This window comes from Ambystoma mexicanum, chromosome 2q (assembly GCF_040938575.1).
Source record: "Ambystoma mexicanum isolate Mex_15411 chromosome 2q, UKY_AmexF1_1, whole genome shotgun sequence".
NCBI classification, from domain to species: Eukaryota; Metazoa; Chordata; class Amphibia; order Caudata; family Ambystomatidae; genus Ambystoma; species Ambystoma mexicanum.
The window spans coordinates 1,179,285,983-1,179,305,274 of record NC_090924.1 but is presented as its reverse complement, the minus strand read 5'-3'; the positions used below and the strand labels follow the sequence as shown (position 1 = coordinate 1,179,305,274).

General features: G+C 41.4%; 1 protein-coding gene across 2 annotated transcripts in view; it reads right to left on the bottom strand.

Moving 5' to 3' along the window:
* The window catches only part of CACNB2 (calcium voltage-gated channel auxiliary subunit beta 2), a 1,556,216-nt gene that overhangs the window by 1,445,817 nt on the left and 91,107 nt on the right, over positions 1-19,292 (bottom strand). For both annotated transcript variants that reach the window (XM_069648579.1, XM_069648581.1), the window contains exon 2: positions 10,427-10,528. In XM_069648579.1, coding sequence (XP_069504680.1) covers positions 10,427-10,528 — 102 coding nt within the window. The remainder of the gene's footprint in view (positions 1-10,426; positions 10,529-19,292) is intronic.

Below are 19,292 nucleotides of genomic sequence, written 5' to 3'. Positions count from 1 at the left end.
ATAGCTTAGCAATGTCTCTTGGCTATAAGGAGTGAGGGGAATGAAATGGGAGAGTGGGCACTTTGCTCTGAGGGATTGTATCCCAGGGAATTCCTACGACCTCCAGCTACTGCACCCCCAATTCTGCTGCCTCATCTCCCCCTATCTGGGTCCCCACCTGAAGCAAGGATTGGGGCCTCCAAAACCCAATCCCTTGTTCAGGAGAATGTTTCTATTAACCACTAAGACAAAACTGCTAGTGTGCCATTTTAGAACGGTCTACCTCTGAAAATGGTGCCTTAACTTTGTATCTGTCTTCTTGTGAGTCTTAAGTGCAGTCTGTTGATGTGAAGGAAATACATCTTCTTCATTGACATCATCCCAATGACCATGAAGCAGTAGGGGATTTTGGGCTGCAGAGAGGTGCAGCAGAGATGGCCCTGGTTGTTTAGAAGAAGCCATTTTGGAATGAGTGGCAAAGTTAAAGAAGGAATAATAGGGTTTTGCAATTCTACACTGGTCTCCGCTCATGGATGATGTGAAAGCCTGAAAATGAAAGCAGATTACCTCATGGAGTCTATCTTCCCTATGGTCAGCACTGTGAACGACTATTTTCCCCAACAGTTTCCATGCCCTAGTAGTTCAACATTCCAGTTCAGTTTAATGCAGCCTTTTCCAAATGCCAGCCAATTGAGGTAGGCTTTGCATTGTTTTGACTTGGATGCACCAGGCAGTCCAATCCCTAAGTCTTTAATCCACTCAAGGCCTATTGGCCATTCCAAAGTTTGGCTGATTGGAGCACCCCTTTCTATGCTCTTTTCATACAAGCCCAATTACAAGACTTAGACAAGTGCATGCTGATGTCGGCTTTATTTTTGCTGCATGAATACCATTCAGGTTTTGATCAAAGTGATTCCACCCATCCACTCTGAAAATCCAGTGTCCTAAGCGCTGATTTTGACAGTTGATGAAATTGAGACACCACACACTCATCTTTGTTTATACTTCTTGCGGTATGGTTGCCTTGCAGCACGTCCATTCTAAGCCTTCCATTTCCATTATGAAAGACGCGTTTGTTTGTGAGACCCAGAGCAAGCCTCAAGGAAAATCAAATGGAGGAAGAGTAGATAGTGGCTGATAAATGAATGAGACTTATAAATACTGCACATTGTCACAAGAACCATACACATCCTGAAAAGGTGAAATGTGGGGTCTGGCAGCTAACTCTAAACATGTCCACAACCCAAACAGAGAGCTTTCTGTCAAAGTTTACACATAATGTTCTTATTACAGTCTGGGTGGGACTTCACACCCACTTGTACTAGGAAACCAACATGACTAACCACCTATAATAATGTGTTACAGGTGTATCTTGATGCCAGAATGATTTGACAAACTAGCACCCTAAACAAAATTGCACCTGCCAGAAAAACACTTAAAAGAAATGACTAGCTTTTTACTGTACTTTTTTCTGAACTACCTTTCTCTAAATAGTCAATTGTTGGTTCACAGGGAGACAATTATGATGGTATAGCTAATTAGTGCACTGCATGTGTTTAGCATAGCAGAACAGAGCACCTTCTACATGTTCTCATATTGTTAAAGTACAAAGCCAACCATGCACGGTATTTCTTTTAACTACATAAAATATGTTTTTGATATTAGCACATTTTGGGGTGAAATATAGTCCCTGAATTCCAGTAATAAAGAGGCCAGAGTGATTTCGAAAATTCCATTGAAATATAAGGCCAGCACAGAAACAGTGATGTCAGACATGAGGCCTATTGAACCAAAAAAATGCCTAAATCTCAAAGGAAAGAAAGTGGGCTTAAATCCCATTTCAGCAAGGAAAAGAAAGACATGTGGCTGACAATGCTGTTTTACTCAATCCACGGAGAGCTGCACTTTTACTTAAAGAGACAGCAGTGTGAACATGATATTCAATATTATACCAGATTGTGCTTCATTCATCTAAAGTGAAACTGAGCTCATTGCAATTATAAGAAATGAAAGAACTTCCTTTAACCTCATCCAAATGACAGTATACTAAGAGAAATGCTCATTAGACTTTCAGAGTTAGAACATGGTTTTCTCATATAACTGCCCTATATATATGGAGAATTCAGAAGTGATATTCATGTATTTTGCAACTGTGAGATTAAAGAAGTGCATTGCACCTGGATATAAGGCGCAGGTGCCTTATAAAATAAATGTCTTGTAAAATGCATTGTGTTTAAAAGCCATGTCTTGCAAAATGTACATTTCTCCTAAAGATGAAACTTAACCTTCAAGACCTTTCCTCTGCTGATCATGGCAAGGGAGGACTGGTTGTCAACCATTAATCAAGGCCATTGCTTAAAAATATAGAAAGAAATATACTGCTTAGATTTAAACCACGTGGAAACAGATAAGGCCAAGCCTGTTCATTCAGCAGAGGTGACCTTGAGGTCACAATTCCCATAAAATGTCCATTAGAGTTGCAATGAGGGCCATTACAGGCCTTGAAGGGGAAGGGGAACATAAACATGAACCAACATCTGGTTGATCACATGCTTAAGGGTAAATGCAATTTAAGAGAACAAAGGAAAAATGCATATTATTGCATAAAAGGGCAGCGTATATGCCACAGCGGTCATTCCAGACTTTTATTAATGGTGACAGTAACCACCTTTGAACCACGCTAAAATGATTTTTTGTGTGATAAACATAACTAAAGTTTTTAATGAACATTTTATTTGGGCCTTCCCTTGATTCCGAGAGATTTGAAAGTTGGTGTGAGGGTGAAGGATATAATTAACATTGGAACTATGACATGATACAGATCCTGAGTAAATGAAGAAAAAACATATTTCTGCTTAGGAAGGGCATGCCAACTTCAGATTAGCATCATCTGATTTACCTTAAAATGTAGTTCTTAAAAATATATTCAACATGTAAAGATTTGAAACATTAGGGTACTTGCCATGTTGATAGATTTTTAGAGTTCAAACAGGCAGAGCGCACATGTCAGTTTGGGATGACAAAGCTTTCTCCACCCACAGCTTTCATAATTCACACCCCTCATCTCCTTGTCCTATAAGCACACAGACGGGAGGTGGGTAGAGAAAACGAACCAATCCCTTTTGTGGGAATCATGACAAGTTTGTGATTTCATTTGCCCTATAAGTAGACCAGTTTGCATTAGAACTTGGCCTTTTCACTTATTACAGGAGGTAAACTGCTGCTCAACTTTTGCGTGAAACATCCAAGCAAAGTGGCCCCAAATCCTGCATTGGAGACAGGAACGAGGAGACATAGAGCTGACTGGGGCCCTTGAAGGAGCCAGAGGAGACTATCCTTGTCTGACACCCTTGCTGTCCAAGAGGTGGTGCCCTGCTGTTCTCTGATGCTCATTACCAGGCCTCTCATCACCCCTCATCTCCTTGTCCTATAAGCACACAGACGGGAGGTGGGTAGAGAAAACCAACCAATCCCTTTTGTGGGAATCATGACAAGTTTGTGATTTCATTTGCCCTATAAGTAGACCAGTTTGCATTAGAACTTGGCCTTTTCACTTATTACAGGAGGTAAACTGCTGCTCAACTTTTGCGTGAAACATCCAAGCAAAGTGGCCCCAAATCCTGCATTGGAGACAGGAACGAGGAGACATAGAGCTGACTGGGGCCCTTGAAGGAGCCAGAGGAGACTATCCTTGTCTGACACCCTTGCTGTCCAAGAGGTGGTGCCCTGCTGTTCTCTGATGCTCATTACCAGGCCTCTCGTATAAGTAAAACAATCCCCAAAACCATCGATTGTGTAGGCACTGCATATTTTCTAGCATTGGTTTAGTTATTTCCCCATAGCAAAATATCCTGTTTGTCAGTGTAGATCTTTGACATAGTTAATTAAAGTAAATTAATTAATTCCCCTATAAAAATCACGGGATGCGTTTTGTTGGCATTCGTAACTAACAGGCTCTTCCGAGCGCGTTTTGATCCATTACAGACATAAAGATTTGCCAAAAGAATTGATCCAAAAAACCCTGTTTCCAGGTGTGTGTGCAGGGTGCAAAATGAAATTCCCCACTGATCCCCCGGTATTGTAGATCAGAAGTGTGAAACATTATATTTCCTTTGCATGTGTGGTAAAAAAAAATATTAAATTGCTGCCTTGTTCTCATTGTGTTCTGACCAAAACCACAAAGCCCTGCCTGTTCTTTTTAGGTGTGACAAAACGAATTTCCCCAAAGCTTTTCTTTCCCTCATATTGCAACTGTGGTAATGAGTAAAAAAAAACGATTTTCCCCCTGAATCCTTTCTTCCAAAATATGCACGTTTATCAAAATCCCAAAACGATTTTGCCATTGTGTTCCCACTCTTTTCCACTGGCCTTCAATTCAGAGGGGTCAAGTCTAATTGATGTTTGGAGGGTGGGGGTTTCTGGGCGAAAAGCTAAATCAGCAACCACTGTTTTGAATTGTTTTTTTTCTGTATGGGTGGGTGATTTGAAAAGAAAGCTGCAGGAAATTGTGACTGCATATCTCAGTATTGGTGCCATTACGCAAGCCATTTTTGTTCTTGTGTTGCCACAGCATTGGTGGCTGATGTTAGTCTTTTGGCCCAATTTGGTTTGAATAAATTAATAAATATATATTCTTACTACCCACCGGCCTGGTTCCTAGACCATTTTTTGGCACAGGGTTATTGTTGGGATTGGATGCGAGACGGGTTGGAGGCCTTACCAAACTGAACCTTGACAAAAGAAGAGTGAGTTATTGTGCCCCACATTCATTGGGGGGAAAGGAACTCCCTGAGTTTTGTGTGACCGTGTAATGAACAGCGACAACATGGAAATCGTTATTGACCTCCTTCGAACCAATTAGAATGTTTGGAATGCCGTCATTAACTACTGGTATTGACTGCATTCCTGACATTCTGATTTCAGAAACAATCAGGAAATGAACAGAAAGTTTGTGCCTGTATTAAAAAAAACAATGCAATTTCGGAGCAAGATTTCTTCCAATAAGACATTCCAACTTCACCTAACAAACCAAAGTGAAAGCTAAAACATGATACAATGATTTCACTTTTTTAAAGGAACCCTGTTTACTTTCACATTTGCACTCTTGCAATCACCTTCTTAAACTATTCCACTTTCACCAAGTTTGGAGTTAAATGCTTACCTTATAAAGACAATGTAGGTATTTAAAATTACAAAACAAAACCACCACAACTCCAAAACCTTCATTGCCATTTCCGCCATCTGCCTTATAAACCTCGGGAGGTGCTGTTATCTCTTGGGATAGTGAACCTTCACCAATGTATGGCCCTAACTTGGTAGTGGGTCATTATCCCAAGATAACGCCCCTCCCACAATCTGTAAGGCTATTTTACTGACTAGATATTGGTGTTTGTTTTCCAATGGTTTTAGTCGCAGTCTCAGTCTGTTTCTTCACAAGTGCAAGATGCATCAGTGGGCACAAAAGGAAAAGAATTACAGGGGATGATGGTGATATCATGTGTTATAAGAAAAATACAATCCTTACACTGTAGGTCATATGGATATTGCAAGTCACCAAAGAGTTCCATGCCCTTAGAAAGGAAGGTAGCCACCTATACGATCACAGAAGGCATCGAAATTAACTTATCTGGCAAAAAAGAAGATCGCTTTTACAATACCTATGTTGTGGCAGCTGCGAAATTCCTACATTCTATTCTACCATTCAATGCAGCATCTACATTCTCACTGTAGCAAAGGTGCAGCTGCCCTCAATGGCATAAAAACCATGAAAACCCTGCGAAGTGTGTGCCCTGAGAAGATGCACATTGAGACACATGGAGGTGGAGGACCGAGCAGCCTTAACCTTACTCGACTTGACAGAAGCATATAAGGCAGCTGAGAATGGCGTGTTCGCCAACATGTACAGAGGGTATATGGGACATGCCTGAACAGGCCTTGCAAGGATAACTTCCTTTCTTAAAGTGGATATCAAAAACAATAATGACAAATCAATGTATGTGAAAAGCTAGCTCTGTGTTTGTGGCTATTAAGTGTATGTAGATGTACTCACTTGCGTACATAATCAGTCCATAAAATGCGCATGTCGGCCATACACAGATTATGCTCTCCCTTGAAAAGAGAACAGAAATCATTCCAAAGCCAAAGTGCTGTGTTTCAGGAACGTCAATGCAAATAACAAGCACTGGAATGCCCAGCTCCTATGGCAGCTCTGTAAAACCTGTGTGGCCATGAAAAGCCGAAACCTGGGGGGCATGTTCAAGTCCTCTCTGTTGATCATGCAGACAGTGAATGCAGTGACAGCAGCAGAGCCTTCCAACCTAAAATGTTCACAAAAGTCAGGCCGCAATGGTTCTGTTTTGCCTGAGCAACTTAAACAGTGCGTGCGTAGCCTTCCCCAAGAGCATATGTACACTGTTCAAAATGAAGACCTTCAGACTACATTACACACAGTAAAGGACTGGCCTACAGGGAGCTCTGGTGATTTCCAGGGGGGCCTCTACAGCATGGGTCTCTTGTGTGGGCACCTTAGGTTTCTGAGCTCTCTACCTTCTCCCCCAGTCATCTCATCCCCTCCGATCTCTCCTAATCCCTGTGAAGAAAACAATTTGTTATGTATTTATTTATTGACATTAATAAAGCACCAAACAGCCCGAGGGCATTGTGGCGCTGTTAGAAGAAGACTTACTTGGTTACATATAAGAGGCATGAAAAACAAGGGGGAGGAAACAATACAATAGAGGATACATAGATACATACATGTAGCATTAGCGGTCAGTGGTCGTAGTGACTCTGCTAACAGTAATTTAGCCGGTGTTCAGGCATGTACACTCTGTGTGCCACTGTTACGAGTAGACAAGGAATGGGACAGTCAGATGGTGAGTACTGAGAACAGTTATTGTGTGGGGGGGGATTTAGTTGAATAGCATCGTTTTTAGCATTTTCTGAAATGACAAATGAGAGGACTCAGCCCTGAGTGAGTTAGGTAAGTCATTCCATAGTTTTGGGGCGATGTGCGGGAAGCTCATGCGCCCGCTTTGACCCTCTTAATGGGGGATACGCAACTGGTTGGCGGGACAAGGTCTCTTGGGATGCTAGGAAGTGGCTCTGACATTTTTCTCTGATAGGTAGGGAGAGGCTGTGAGCGCCAGGCATGTGTGTATCAGGGTGAGCGTCTTAAATGTTATCCGTTCTTTGACTGGAAGCCAGTGGGTGGCGCGCCTGGTATGTGAAATATGGTCTCTTCTGGAGATGTTTAGTGCTGCTCTGAGAGAATTGTTTTGAATGAGTTTGAGTCTATTCAGGTTTTTGACCGAGGTGCCGGCTAGAAGGACATTGCAATAGTCTAGTTTAGCCCCAATGGTGGCTCTAGCTATTGTTTAGACTGTTATGAAACGTCCCGTATGTTAGTCTTCACTCTTAACAAATGTCTGTTTTTTTGCTATGTTCAACTATTTTTTAATCCGTATATAGGGATAAAAATGCTTTACAATTCACTATTTGGACCCATTTTTCAACAAAACAAACAAACCATGCATAGAGGGGTTGGACTTGCTCGCTACTGTCGCTCACATGGTGTAATATAGGGCCACTTTGAAAAATATTTCCAGGACCTTTTTTGGTTCAGTCCACCCCTGATTACACATGTGCTTCATTCCTCACGCTTATCCCCTACAAAACAGACAGTGACATTTAAATTGCCACCCTGTACACCATCAAGAATCCCTGCAGGCCATGGGACCCAAATGCAGATTGGATCCCCATTACTGGAACTCTGCAAGATGGAGGTGGCATTACTACAGACACATTCAAGCTGAGGACAGACACCTGCCATTGCTTAACTCTGAGACTTGGACCGTAACAATGAGGCTAGAATAGGACCATTGCAAGTAAAGCATTGAAAGTGACGGTCCTCCACCACTCTGGGCGTGTGAAGCTAGAACTTAAAGCCACTTGATAAGGGAAGCTGGAGGAAGGAAGGAAGGAAGGAAGGAAGGAAGGAAGGAAGGAAGGAAGGAAGGAAGGAAGGAAGGAAGGAAGGAAGGAAGGAAGGAAGGAAGGAAGGAAGGAAGGAAGGAAGGAAGGAAGGAAGGAAGGAAGGAAGGAAGGAAGGAAGGAAGGAAGGAAGGAAGGAAGGAAGGAAGGAAGGAAGGAAGGAAGGAAGGAAGGAAGGAAGGAAGGAAGGAAGGAAACTGCCAATGGTGGGACTCCCTCTATTACAGTGAGAGCAAACGCTGTATAATAGTAAACTCATTAAGCCACATTACAGTACAAATGCAATGTAAAACCATTTGAGCTCTCTTAAAGAGAGCCAAGGCGGGTTGTGTCAATTTGAAGCAGAGGTGATGCCTGCCTGCCAGCATGTTTCTACATTACTCATATTTCTTGGCCCTCCACTAACAGGTGCCTAGTTTCCTGGAAATATGTTCACAGTAGGAACTGATGTGTTTTGCAACCGATATTTTACCCCGTGCGGTGATGCATTACTTTCGCAAGTGGGAGATTATGTAATACCGCCGACAGTGACACCTGATTCATGGAATTATTTGTGCTGAAAACGCAGATTTGCGCGCCTTTCTGCCCGAAAATCCCCATACTTTAAACAGGGATTTTCGGGCACAAAGGTGCGCAAATCCGCGTTTTCAGGGCAAATCATTCCATTGTGCGGAAAGGTGTTTTACCACTGTCTCATCATCAGCACTGTTTGGAATGGCAAACAGTCACAATTTGATAAAGAACCCTCATTCAATCAAAGAACTAGCATCAGAAAGACATTTTTTAAAATGTAGATACGATGTATTATACTACTAAAAGTTGCAATATATTTACACTTAACGATTTGAATGCCATCAAACATGTATTTTAAAGTATAAACAGTGACCAGTAAAAGGCTTTTTTTTTCTTCTAAATGAACATCACTCCCACATTGCATGAGTTGCTGCAATTAACCTTGTTTTAGGACAATGACCAAATGTAGGAAAGCCTCATGAATGATGTATATGCAGAGGTCAAGCCTAACAGCCGAAGCAGTGCCCCATGTGGAGGGGTCTGTGGCTCAGTGAACTAATGCATCCACTACGGGGGCTCATGGTCACAGGATCGGATCCCGGCAAGTCCGCTCCGCCTTTCATCTTTCCCAGGCGTTGGGAAATACTAATCATCTGCTATTAGCGCCGAGATGCACCTTTATGGGAGAAGTGCACTTTACACATATGCCTCTTAAGTGGGACGGAATAGGGAGTTCTTGCCGAAGAAGAATTAATTTAATTTTTTATAATGGATTTTGGCCAAATATGTGTGGGAGGTGGGTTTAAATGAATAACTGATGTTGGGGTGCTAACGTGGGAGGTTGCAGGGGGTCTCCCCCTACCTGTATTTGCTGCAAAATCGACCAGTAAAAAAAAAAGACATTCGATGAAAACGTTTCGATCAGATCACATACAACCAGTGGAACGCCTTGCACTCTAAAGAAAATTAATGACCGTTTTGGATTTCTAGTATCGATTTCAATCGAGCCACTTGAACTGGTGGCGAGCAGTGGCAATGCAGATCAAATTCCTTAGGTCTATTTCATGCATTCCAATTGCAAAACAATGGAGCAGAAAAATAGCTTAACATGAAACAAAGGCATGCATACTGCAGCATCCATTGCTTACAGAAGGAGGCAACACTTTCCCACCATTGAAAGAGCACCCAGCCCTACACAAGTGAGCTCAACGCAATAACCTTGGAAATGCAATTCACCACTGCCAATAAACCAAGAGCAAACCTAGAACCAGCGCAAATCCTCATGTCTAAAACTACACAGCACATTATTTCTCTTCAAAAAAGGGCTACGCCTCTTCCATGACTGCAGCAAGTAAAGGGTCTGACTTGCAAACATGTATTAACATGGGAAAGTCCCGTTGAAAACATGTTTGTCCATCAGGCCCAGTGTGTTTGACATCATCCTCAGTTAAACATACAGATGTTTCCAAACATATTGATGCATGTGCTCATTCAAGGTGCAATGCTAGCGTTAGTGCAGTCCTTTCTTCTTCCATGTTTAATAACTACTTAAGTGATCATAAGTGGCACTTTGTGTACATCTGGTCTGTTGCTATTCATTTCTCTAAGGCACCATTATCGATTACTTTAAAAACAAGCATCCACTGCTTGTAGATTTAGACCACGGAAAATATTTTGGTGTTTAGTGTGCAATTTGTATTTGTTTATTATTTGTATCGCGCACCTAACCCTGAGCTAACAGGGTACTGGAAAACTTAACATGTTGCAGGAAAACTTAAAATGTTGCAGGAAACATACTTACATAAATAGCTATACATGCAATGGTGATTCAGCATGTTGCCCTTTCCAATACCGCCACACTGTTCCCACATATGCCTCTGCAATTTGATGTAATGTAACATATTCCATACATTGTATAGCAGAAAAAGTAACAGAGCCTTACCTGGCGGACAAAACTATTGGATGTCGTGTCAGAAGATGTGCTGCCATCGGAACCTTTAAATCTGTTTTTTCTCCGCGCCCCTCGTCCAAGCGACTGCAGTGGCTGAAATGATGATTTCATATTAGTACTGATTATATAGTGTAACTCGGGTGTAAAGAAAATTGAAACATTATGATTCACACTAGCATGTTACGGAAACACTGTAAAACAAAAGACATCACACAAACCTGCGCCAATGATATTGAATTTAGGCTAAGCCAACTTTCCCAGAAAAAAACCCACCATAGTCTTAAAATGTAATTGAACAATACTGCTTGATCCTTAACGGGCCCTTCTTCTAGAAACCTTTCGTATGTGTTTCTTCAAAGGTGACAAAAATCAATCTGTTTGAATAATTTCTCAAAAAACACTACTATGCTATCAGAAACACCAAGGGTACAGTAGCACGGATGCGCTAACTATGGCATATGTTACTAATGCCCGCTCTTGCTCTGATAACATGAACACTGGGTGGTGATAATTCCCTCACAGGAAGCATTCTAGTAGGGTCCATTGGGAAGTCCAATTCATTCTTTGTATTGATTCTCTGTGATTGGGGGAGGTGGTCCATTTTGCATTGTTTGCCAATGCACTGGATAGTTTAAGTGAGTGAGTGAGAAAGTGAGTGAGTGAGCAAGTGGGCAAATGAGGGAGTGCATCTGTGAGACTTGTATAATACAAAGTGCAAATTGTCCTCATAGGATCACTATGCCAAACCAATGATGTGACATAGAAAAAGGCAGTCCAGTTGCCACGGTGAATGAAATAACAGAGAAAAATCCTCCATGTATGGAAACCGATCTAAAAAAATGCCCGGAGAAATCTGAGGCAGTAATAGGCCAATCACGTAAGGAGGTAGCACCCAACATACATAAACATGGAAGTGTATCATTACAGGATAATTTTTTATTGCCATTAGACAGTCTGAGCCCGCCACATCAAATCGCTGCAAAATTAGCTTTTAGAGTCTTAAACAAGTGAATAAAAGGTAAAAAGGCAGTAGCTCCTATGACGGCAAAAAAAAGCTAAAATATCAAAGATTCAGCCCTACCAGCTAAATTAAACTCTCTTTTTTTTATACATTCGTTGACTCTTCCCAAGAAAAATGCTCAAGAGCAAAGTGTGGCAATAGCTAAAAAATAGGCACAATTGATGCGCGTAAGGAGGACTGAACAAATGAATCACTCTAAAATTACACTTCCAGATAAATAATCAAAGAAGTTGAAAATGCAAAAAAAAAACATAATATGCAACACATCCACGAGATGTCAAACAGTAAATCTAAATATCCTGACATTAACAATGTAGAGGTGGCGCATTTCCTGTGCATGATTTAAATCACACAAGCGTTTTTAACATAATGGAAGAGATACTGTTGCCCCAGGACTTTGATTGATTGATTGATATTTTATTTCTATCGCGCTCGTACACAAGTGTTTCAGAGCGCGACAAGGCAAGGGAGGGGAACAGGGGAGAACAAAACAGCGATTTTACTAGGCCCAGTGACATTGAGAACGCGCAAGTGCATGGGAGAGGGGGAGGGGAAAGTGCATGGAAGGAGGGAGAAGTGGAAAGTGCGAAGCAGAGGAGAAACAGATAAATAATAAATAATAAAGGCAACAAACAGTGGTAATGCAGCCAGCAATTTGCAAGTGCTAGGTTTAAGGCAGCAGGCAGGGTAGGTCTGATAAGTGCAGGAAGAAAAAGGGGGGGCTGTATGGGTAAGGATACAGACCCCAGTGCAAGGGGTGTCCTGGAGGCAGTGCGGGAGGGTGGCAGGGTGAGCAGGTACCTGGGCCCAAAGGACAGAGGGTGGCCAGGTGCACAGTGCCAAAAGAGAATAGATCAGCAGGGAAGAGGGGGAGCGAAGGCAGAAGAAAAGAGGAAGGTCTTGAGGTCCAGTGATATTGCCCAAGTTGAATTTGTTAATGAACAAGACACATTGGTTGTTAAACTATGGATGAAATCAGGAGTAAAACAAAGGGGGGGGTCGGGGAATCTCTCTACCAGCACGAACACAGCCCAATGACCTGTTCTTGGGTGAATAACCCCTGGGAGAGACTCTACCAAGTCTTTAGCTCACTGTCCCTTTCACAGAGAAGAAATCTCCCCGCATATCAGCCTTTGTCCTGCCCAGGGGCAGTCCAGAACCGAAATGCTAGGCAATTCTCCTCTGAACAAGAGTACCATCAGTAACCCCATACACGTGTTTCAGCCTTGTTGGGCATCATCAGTGAGGTGAAACTGTTGCCTTTCTAAGTACAGTGAGCAAGGGGTCCACGTCTGGATCACCCTGTTACCTTAGGGTGAAACCCAAAGTTAATTTATGCAAAACAAAGGGGGGTCTGGGAATCTCTCTACCAGCACGAACACGTAGTTTACACCATGGTGGTAAAGTTGGTGTACTTACCGCCTGGGTCGTAATGACCCCAAATATCCGTTAACCTTGTCCAATACATCAGAATCGATGCTGCAGAGAGACTCTATTAGGCTTAAAATGAATAAGAGTCTATGGCCCTCATTACAACACCGGCGCTAAACCAGGCGCTATTAGCACCATGGTTGGTGCCGGTGTTGTAATGGGTTGCCATGGTTCAATGGGGAATTACCACCCCATTCCAAGGTTGGCGGGGCGGTAATTCCCCATTGAACCATGGACCTTCCCCATTCCCATTTTTGCCCCATAGGGCTCTATGGGAATGGGGAAGGCGCTAAGTACGGTACCGCAAATTGCGGTACCGTACTTAGCACCAAGGTCCCTTTGCGGGTCCCTACTTTAACGGCTGGTCTAGACCAGCCGTTCAGGTCGGGTCCCGCAAAGGGACCTCGTAGTAAGACGCTAAGTGTTTAACGGCGCTGCAGCCTTTTACGGCACCGTTAAACACTTAGCACCAGGGTCCTAATGGGGCCCTATTACCCTTACAAATAACCTTTTCGCAGACTGCCTCTAACCAGAGGTTCCTGGTTATACCAGTAGGGTCATGTCTGCAATCTAATTCCTCAAATTAACAACCCATCCAGTTAACGAGCATTAAGTGTAGAATGGCTTCTTGGAACACAAGGGGACACAAACATCTCACTACAACTGTATTTAATCCGTTAAACAGTTATGATATCGTAGCATTGCAGGAAATATGGTTAACTGCTCCACCTGTGTGGGATAATTATGCTTAGTCACTCGTACCTGCCATGGCATTAAAAAGAGGCAGACCGATGGCGGGTCTTTTGGTCGCAGTCAGAATATCCTCGGGTCTTCGCATTTTGCCATGGGCTTCACCCAATATGTTCTTACAATTAGTGAGAATACAATATTCACATAGCACGATCGCATTATTAAACCTGTACTGGAATCACGCTGCCATTGAAGATAATACGTTTCTAGCAGAGCTGCAATCATTACTAGACATGATTGCCATAGACCCAAGTATTTACTGCACAAATGTGACAAGTGACCTTAACATCAAGTGCTTTCCATCTGGTGGCTTATATAAGTCACGTGTGACTAAAACATGGTGTACATTAATGTAAGACAGACAGTTTGTCATGTTGAATGGCTCTATGCCAGAGGAGGATCCCCCGCACTGGACATGGCAACGGGGTAGTTAGACAGCATTAATTGACTACATATATGTGGACCGTAATCTATTTGCTATCACGGATACTTTTCAGGTTATAATACAGAAATACAGTGACCATTCATTATTATCTTTTGTATGGACATGGCCAGATGTGATTGATTTACCAACCTCACCATTTTATTCACATCCACTTTCCACTACGAATGGGCGCAATTGTTTTAGATGAAATTTCAACTCAAACTCCCGGCAGGCATTCTGCATCCTAAACTAATTTATTCAGATGGAATGTATGTGGCAGCCTTGCAGATCTTCAAATACAGTGAACAGATTCCTCATACATCAAGACGCACCCACTTACATGCACATGATCAAGTCTTGCATGATATGAAAACGGATTTTAGAGCGGCAAAACATGCTATAAATAGCCTCCAAGCAGATCACAAAGCTATTGAATTGAAAAAGCTAAAATCCAAATATAATAATTGGGCTAAACATAGGAAAGTGATATTGATGCAGGCAGATGGCCAACTCATGCTCCAGGCTATAGCATAAATGAATTCAGCATCTATATGGGGGCTTTTAAATCAGGCATCTAATATTTAGCAAACGACAAGCCAAATAAACACACTACCAGAAGAGGTATGGGCAGCTTATTACACCTCATTGTATGCGGAAACTCAGTGGCCTTCTTCCATCTCTAAACTGTTTTGTTCAGTTCGTTCAACTTATGATAAGATCTCCTTTAAAGAAGCAGACTTGGTCTTTTATATATCGAAGCTCAGCACATTTCCATCCAGGGCGCCAGGGCAAGACGGTTTATCCAACCTGATGCTCAAATCACATCTGGAAACATGGGCCGGGATACTATTTTTCATCTTCTCGCGAGTGATTGCAACACACCAGATTCCCCATCTTGGCACAAATCGGTAATTATTCCGATATATAAAAAAGGTGATCGGTAGAGGCCAAAGAACTACAGACCATTTGCCTTACTGGGTGTGCCGGGCAAGTTGTTTGCCCGCCTGATCATCTGAGATTTCAATCAATAGGCACAAAAAGAAAATCAGCAAGACCCATTCCAGGCAGGGTTTTTGCCAGGTTTGGGGACATTGGTCAATGTGCACGTGTTCCATGCTATTAAATTGCATGAATGTGAAAAGAAACAATCAGATTTTCTTGCGTTTATTGACTTTCAAACAGCATTTGAGTCCATCTCCACAGAGCTCTTGAGACCCAAATTTATCAGAGCACATTGCCCCCACGATCTTGAGTATTGGATTTCACGGTTTCATAGTGATACATCGATCCAAGTATGGCTAACCGTGGATGGGTGTCTTTCAGCGCCGATACCAACCTTCAAGGTACTGAAGCAGGGATGCCTTATGGCGTTAACTCTATCCAACGTTTTCATCTCTGATGTGGTGGAGAGTTTCTTGGCTGTAACATCGGATTCCCCGAAACTTGCCGTGCATGCAGTCCCCTGGTTGTTTAATGCTGATGAGTACTATGGGCTAAAATTTCAAGGGGACTGAAGCAGCTATTGTCACAGCTTGAAAATTATGCTCAGCTCAATTTACTAGTTATAAATCTTGCAAAATCTAAGGTTATGATTAGTGCCACACGACAAGTTGTAAAAACGAATCACTTTCAATGGTTATTACAACAAAAGCTGCTCGAAGTGGTTGATGAATATAAATACTTGGGGCTTAATACTAACAACCAGGCCACTGATAGACCATACCTCCTAAAGATGTATAGGAAAATTCATACAGCAGCTGCAAAAGCTTCTATTATCCACGCCAAATATGGGAAATTTTAGATAATACCATTACTGACCTTCTATAAACAGAAGGTTGTTCCCATGATAACCTGGAGATGTGAAAAATTCTGGCTCAGGAATGTTTTTTTTGGAAGAAGGTACTGAAATTACCTAAATGTCTTTCAATGTGCATCTTATGATATGAACTGGGTCTTCTGTCATTTTATGTCATCTACAGGTGGAAAATGAGCTGTTTATATAGAAAATGCATAATGTTGTGTAAATATAATTCTTTATTAGAAATTCTATCTATCTATAAAGTTGAGACTATACACAAGACAATGAAAGCTTGGAGAGTTTATGAAGGCAGCAGATGTATCCAATGTACTTTTAAAAGAAAATCCAAATAGAGCCAAAGCCAAGATAGGGCAATATGATTGGATTGTCACCAGAGCGAAATGTTTAAAATGCTCCCATTTGAAAGAACATGTATCCTTGATAAAAAATCTAAACAAGCCAGAATCTTACATAATAAGATTTCCGGCTCGCAAGTATAGAGATCTGTTCTTCAGATTTTGTCTCAATTTATGGCGAACGAATGATGTGCTAGCGACATGCATATTAATTTCTAAGGAGGCAAATATTTGCAGATTTTGTTTGCATCCATCTCAACCAGAGGCTATGAAACACTTGCTGATGGTCTGTCCTTTGCTCTGAGACTCTAGGAAGATGTACTTTCAATGATATTTTGAGCATTATCAAATCATGACATCTTAAATCTTATGGAATAGTTTATATAATGGAAATTGTGTATCCATAAGATTAGCTATTATAAAGTTTCTGATCTCAATTGGATTGGTGTAGATGGTTACCTGCATTTCCTTCTCATTGGAAAAGAAGATAGAGATACAAAGAGCCTGTGGTTGAAATTATGAGGGAGCTAATAGCAGATTTGCCAATTCTTCTTTTATAAAATTGATTTTTGTAAAATTATTAATTTTAATTGATTCATATGAGATACAAATTATGTATTGCCTTCTTAAATGGGAAAAGCTAAAGGCAAATGTAATGATCTGATGAATGTATTATAGATCAGTGAATATGAAACAAAAGAAATCTGCTACGAGGGATAGAAGGCGCTGAAGATAATAATGCATTATTGTTATAAGCATCTCCCAATCGATTGTGAAATTATAGACACATTTGTTCTATATAAAAGGAAAAGATATTTTTAATATATATTTAAATGAAGAATAATACATTGTAGACAGCTACCAATTTGGCAAAATCTGATGAACAATAACAAATGAATAACTGTTTTATAAATGTACATTGGATATTGTATGTTATGTAAATTGTGTTTGTGTTGTAACAGCCTGAGGACAATTTTAGAGGAATTCTTTGATAATTATATATCAAATGCTATGTATTATGTACCTTGTGATACGTATTTTATATTGAAAAGTTGACTTGTGCAACTAAATTAAGAAACATAAAAAATAAAATAAAAAAGGCACAATTATTAGGAGCACAGGTGTCAAATCACCAATCGTCTAAAATCAAGAAAACATGCTGAACGTGTAGCACACCAGGCAGTACATTCCATGACATTGCTTATTTCCAGGAGAATCTGTTGGCTTGGCCGGGTGGAATAGATATATACGCTCGGGTACCTACACAGGCATAATCCTGAGCAGATAAAAGCACAAAGCAGAGGACAATCATCCAGGAAGGAGATTTTACTAACTAGTACAATAGCGTATGTTTCAGAGGTCAGCTTAAACAGAGTTTTAATTGTACAACTAAACAGACTAAGCTGCTTACAGAAAGATGGGCATAGAAATAGAACACGTAGCACTTGGCCCTGGACTTGATGATAACAGGGTCTTCAACCCATACAGTTAAAAGGGGCCCAATCCTCAAGAGATCCTGAGCAACTGTCCCAAGACAGTCTGCCATCTCATGACACAGCAAGATAGTTATCCATATGCGGCTTTAAATGTGTGCTTTACAGCATGTGCGTTACAAGCTGCATTTATTGGAGTCATTCAAGTCTCCTCCTCCCTCAGGGTACACAGGAGTGCTCTTATCACCTCATTGCCTTTTTATTGTGGTTTCTCTGCATCTGCCCCTTGCTGACAAAGAAGGATTAATAGCCTGGCAGTGGACATTGTAGTGTTTTAGCTACCTGCTGGCTGGCTGCCCCATGATAATCTACAGGTTTTTAACCCTGTGGCTCTATTTCCTTGTCTCCATTATAATGTATGCACCACACAGGAATATCAGACTGTTTTTCTCTGCTAGAAGGAAGGGGGTCCCCAAACATCATGTTGATATTAGGGCCCCGCGAGCTGCGACACATCTTCATTCAGCCCTGATGAGAATATATAAAATCAGGTAGCCGTTATGTACATTGGTGTGGTCCTGCAAGGTGTTTAGGTCCCATTTTCTATGCTTGGGTTCACATCCATTCAGCTGGAGTGCATTGGATGTGATCAACTTTCCAAGAGAAATGTGATGTTTTGGGGTACATGATACCGGTCCTTTGGATTTTGGACTCCTGGATCACATACATGTCTTTCTGTCAGAAAAGCTTCAGACTAATACGCTGAGCACTGTAAATGCCCATCAGCGGAAAGAACACCATTTTATTTAGAATTTTGAAATGTCCAAGTTGCAATCCACACACAGACTCAACTGACTGTGACCTGATCACACCTACTCTTACTCGTTTCATGCAATATTATAGGAAATATTGAAACCACTTATGGATTGTGCCCCAACGAGTGCTTGTTTTTTTAAATTGGCTCACAGATTTCCTGCTCAGCTACTCTGAACTTTCAACCTTCTGTTTAGTAAAAGTCTGTGACGATATTAACAGAATTTTTCTTTGAATGACTGATACTTTGTGACATTTGACAGACTCTGTGTCATTTAATGAAGAATTTGCCTAAATCGTTATAGGCATAGCTGCAAAACCCAAAGTATGAGTTTACGTTTTTACATTGAAAGCATCAGAATTATTGTGTGACTTCCTATTAGGGTAGTTGGTGAACAGAATTAGGAGGGTGAAGAAATAACCAAAACTATATTAAGGTTTGTATGTACGAGAATAAATATAGAAAGAGTTGAGTGTGACCGCATAATAAACCGTGTCAAAACTGGGGGCTCATGCCAAGATTGGTAGAGAATTTCCACTGTTGACATTGCAGTAGGTGCAGACCATTCATTTAGGTGTAATTGCATTTCAGTGGATGGAAAGTTGTGTTGCATTGTGAAGGCACCATTCAGATGAGTACCCTGGGTTTCAGGGTGGTGTGTGGATAAAAAAAAGTGTTGATTCGAGTTGTCAATGTGAGTACAAACTAAGCAGGAACAGGGTTGAGATTTGTCCCTTGCGTAGAGAGCATATTCGGTGCAGAACATATTTCAGAATAAGCACTGTAGAAATCAATATGGCCAGAAAGCACCTTCTATCCAAATTGTGAAT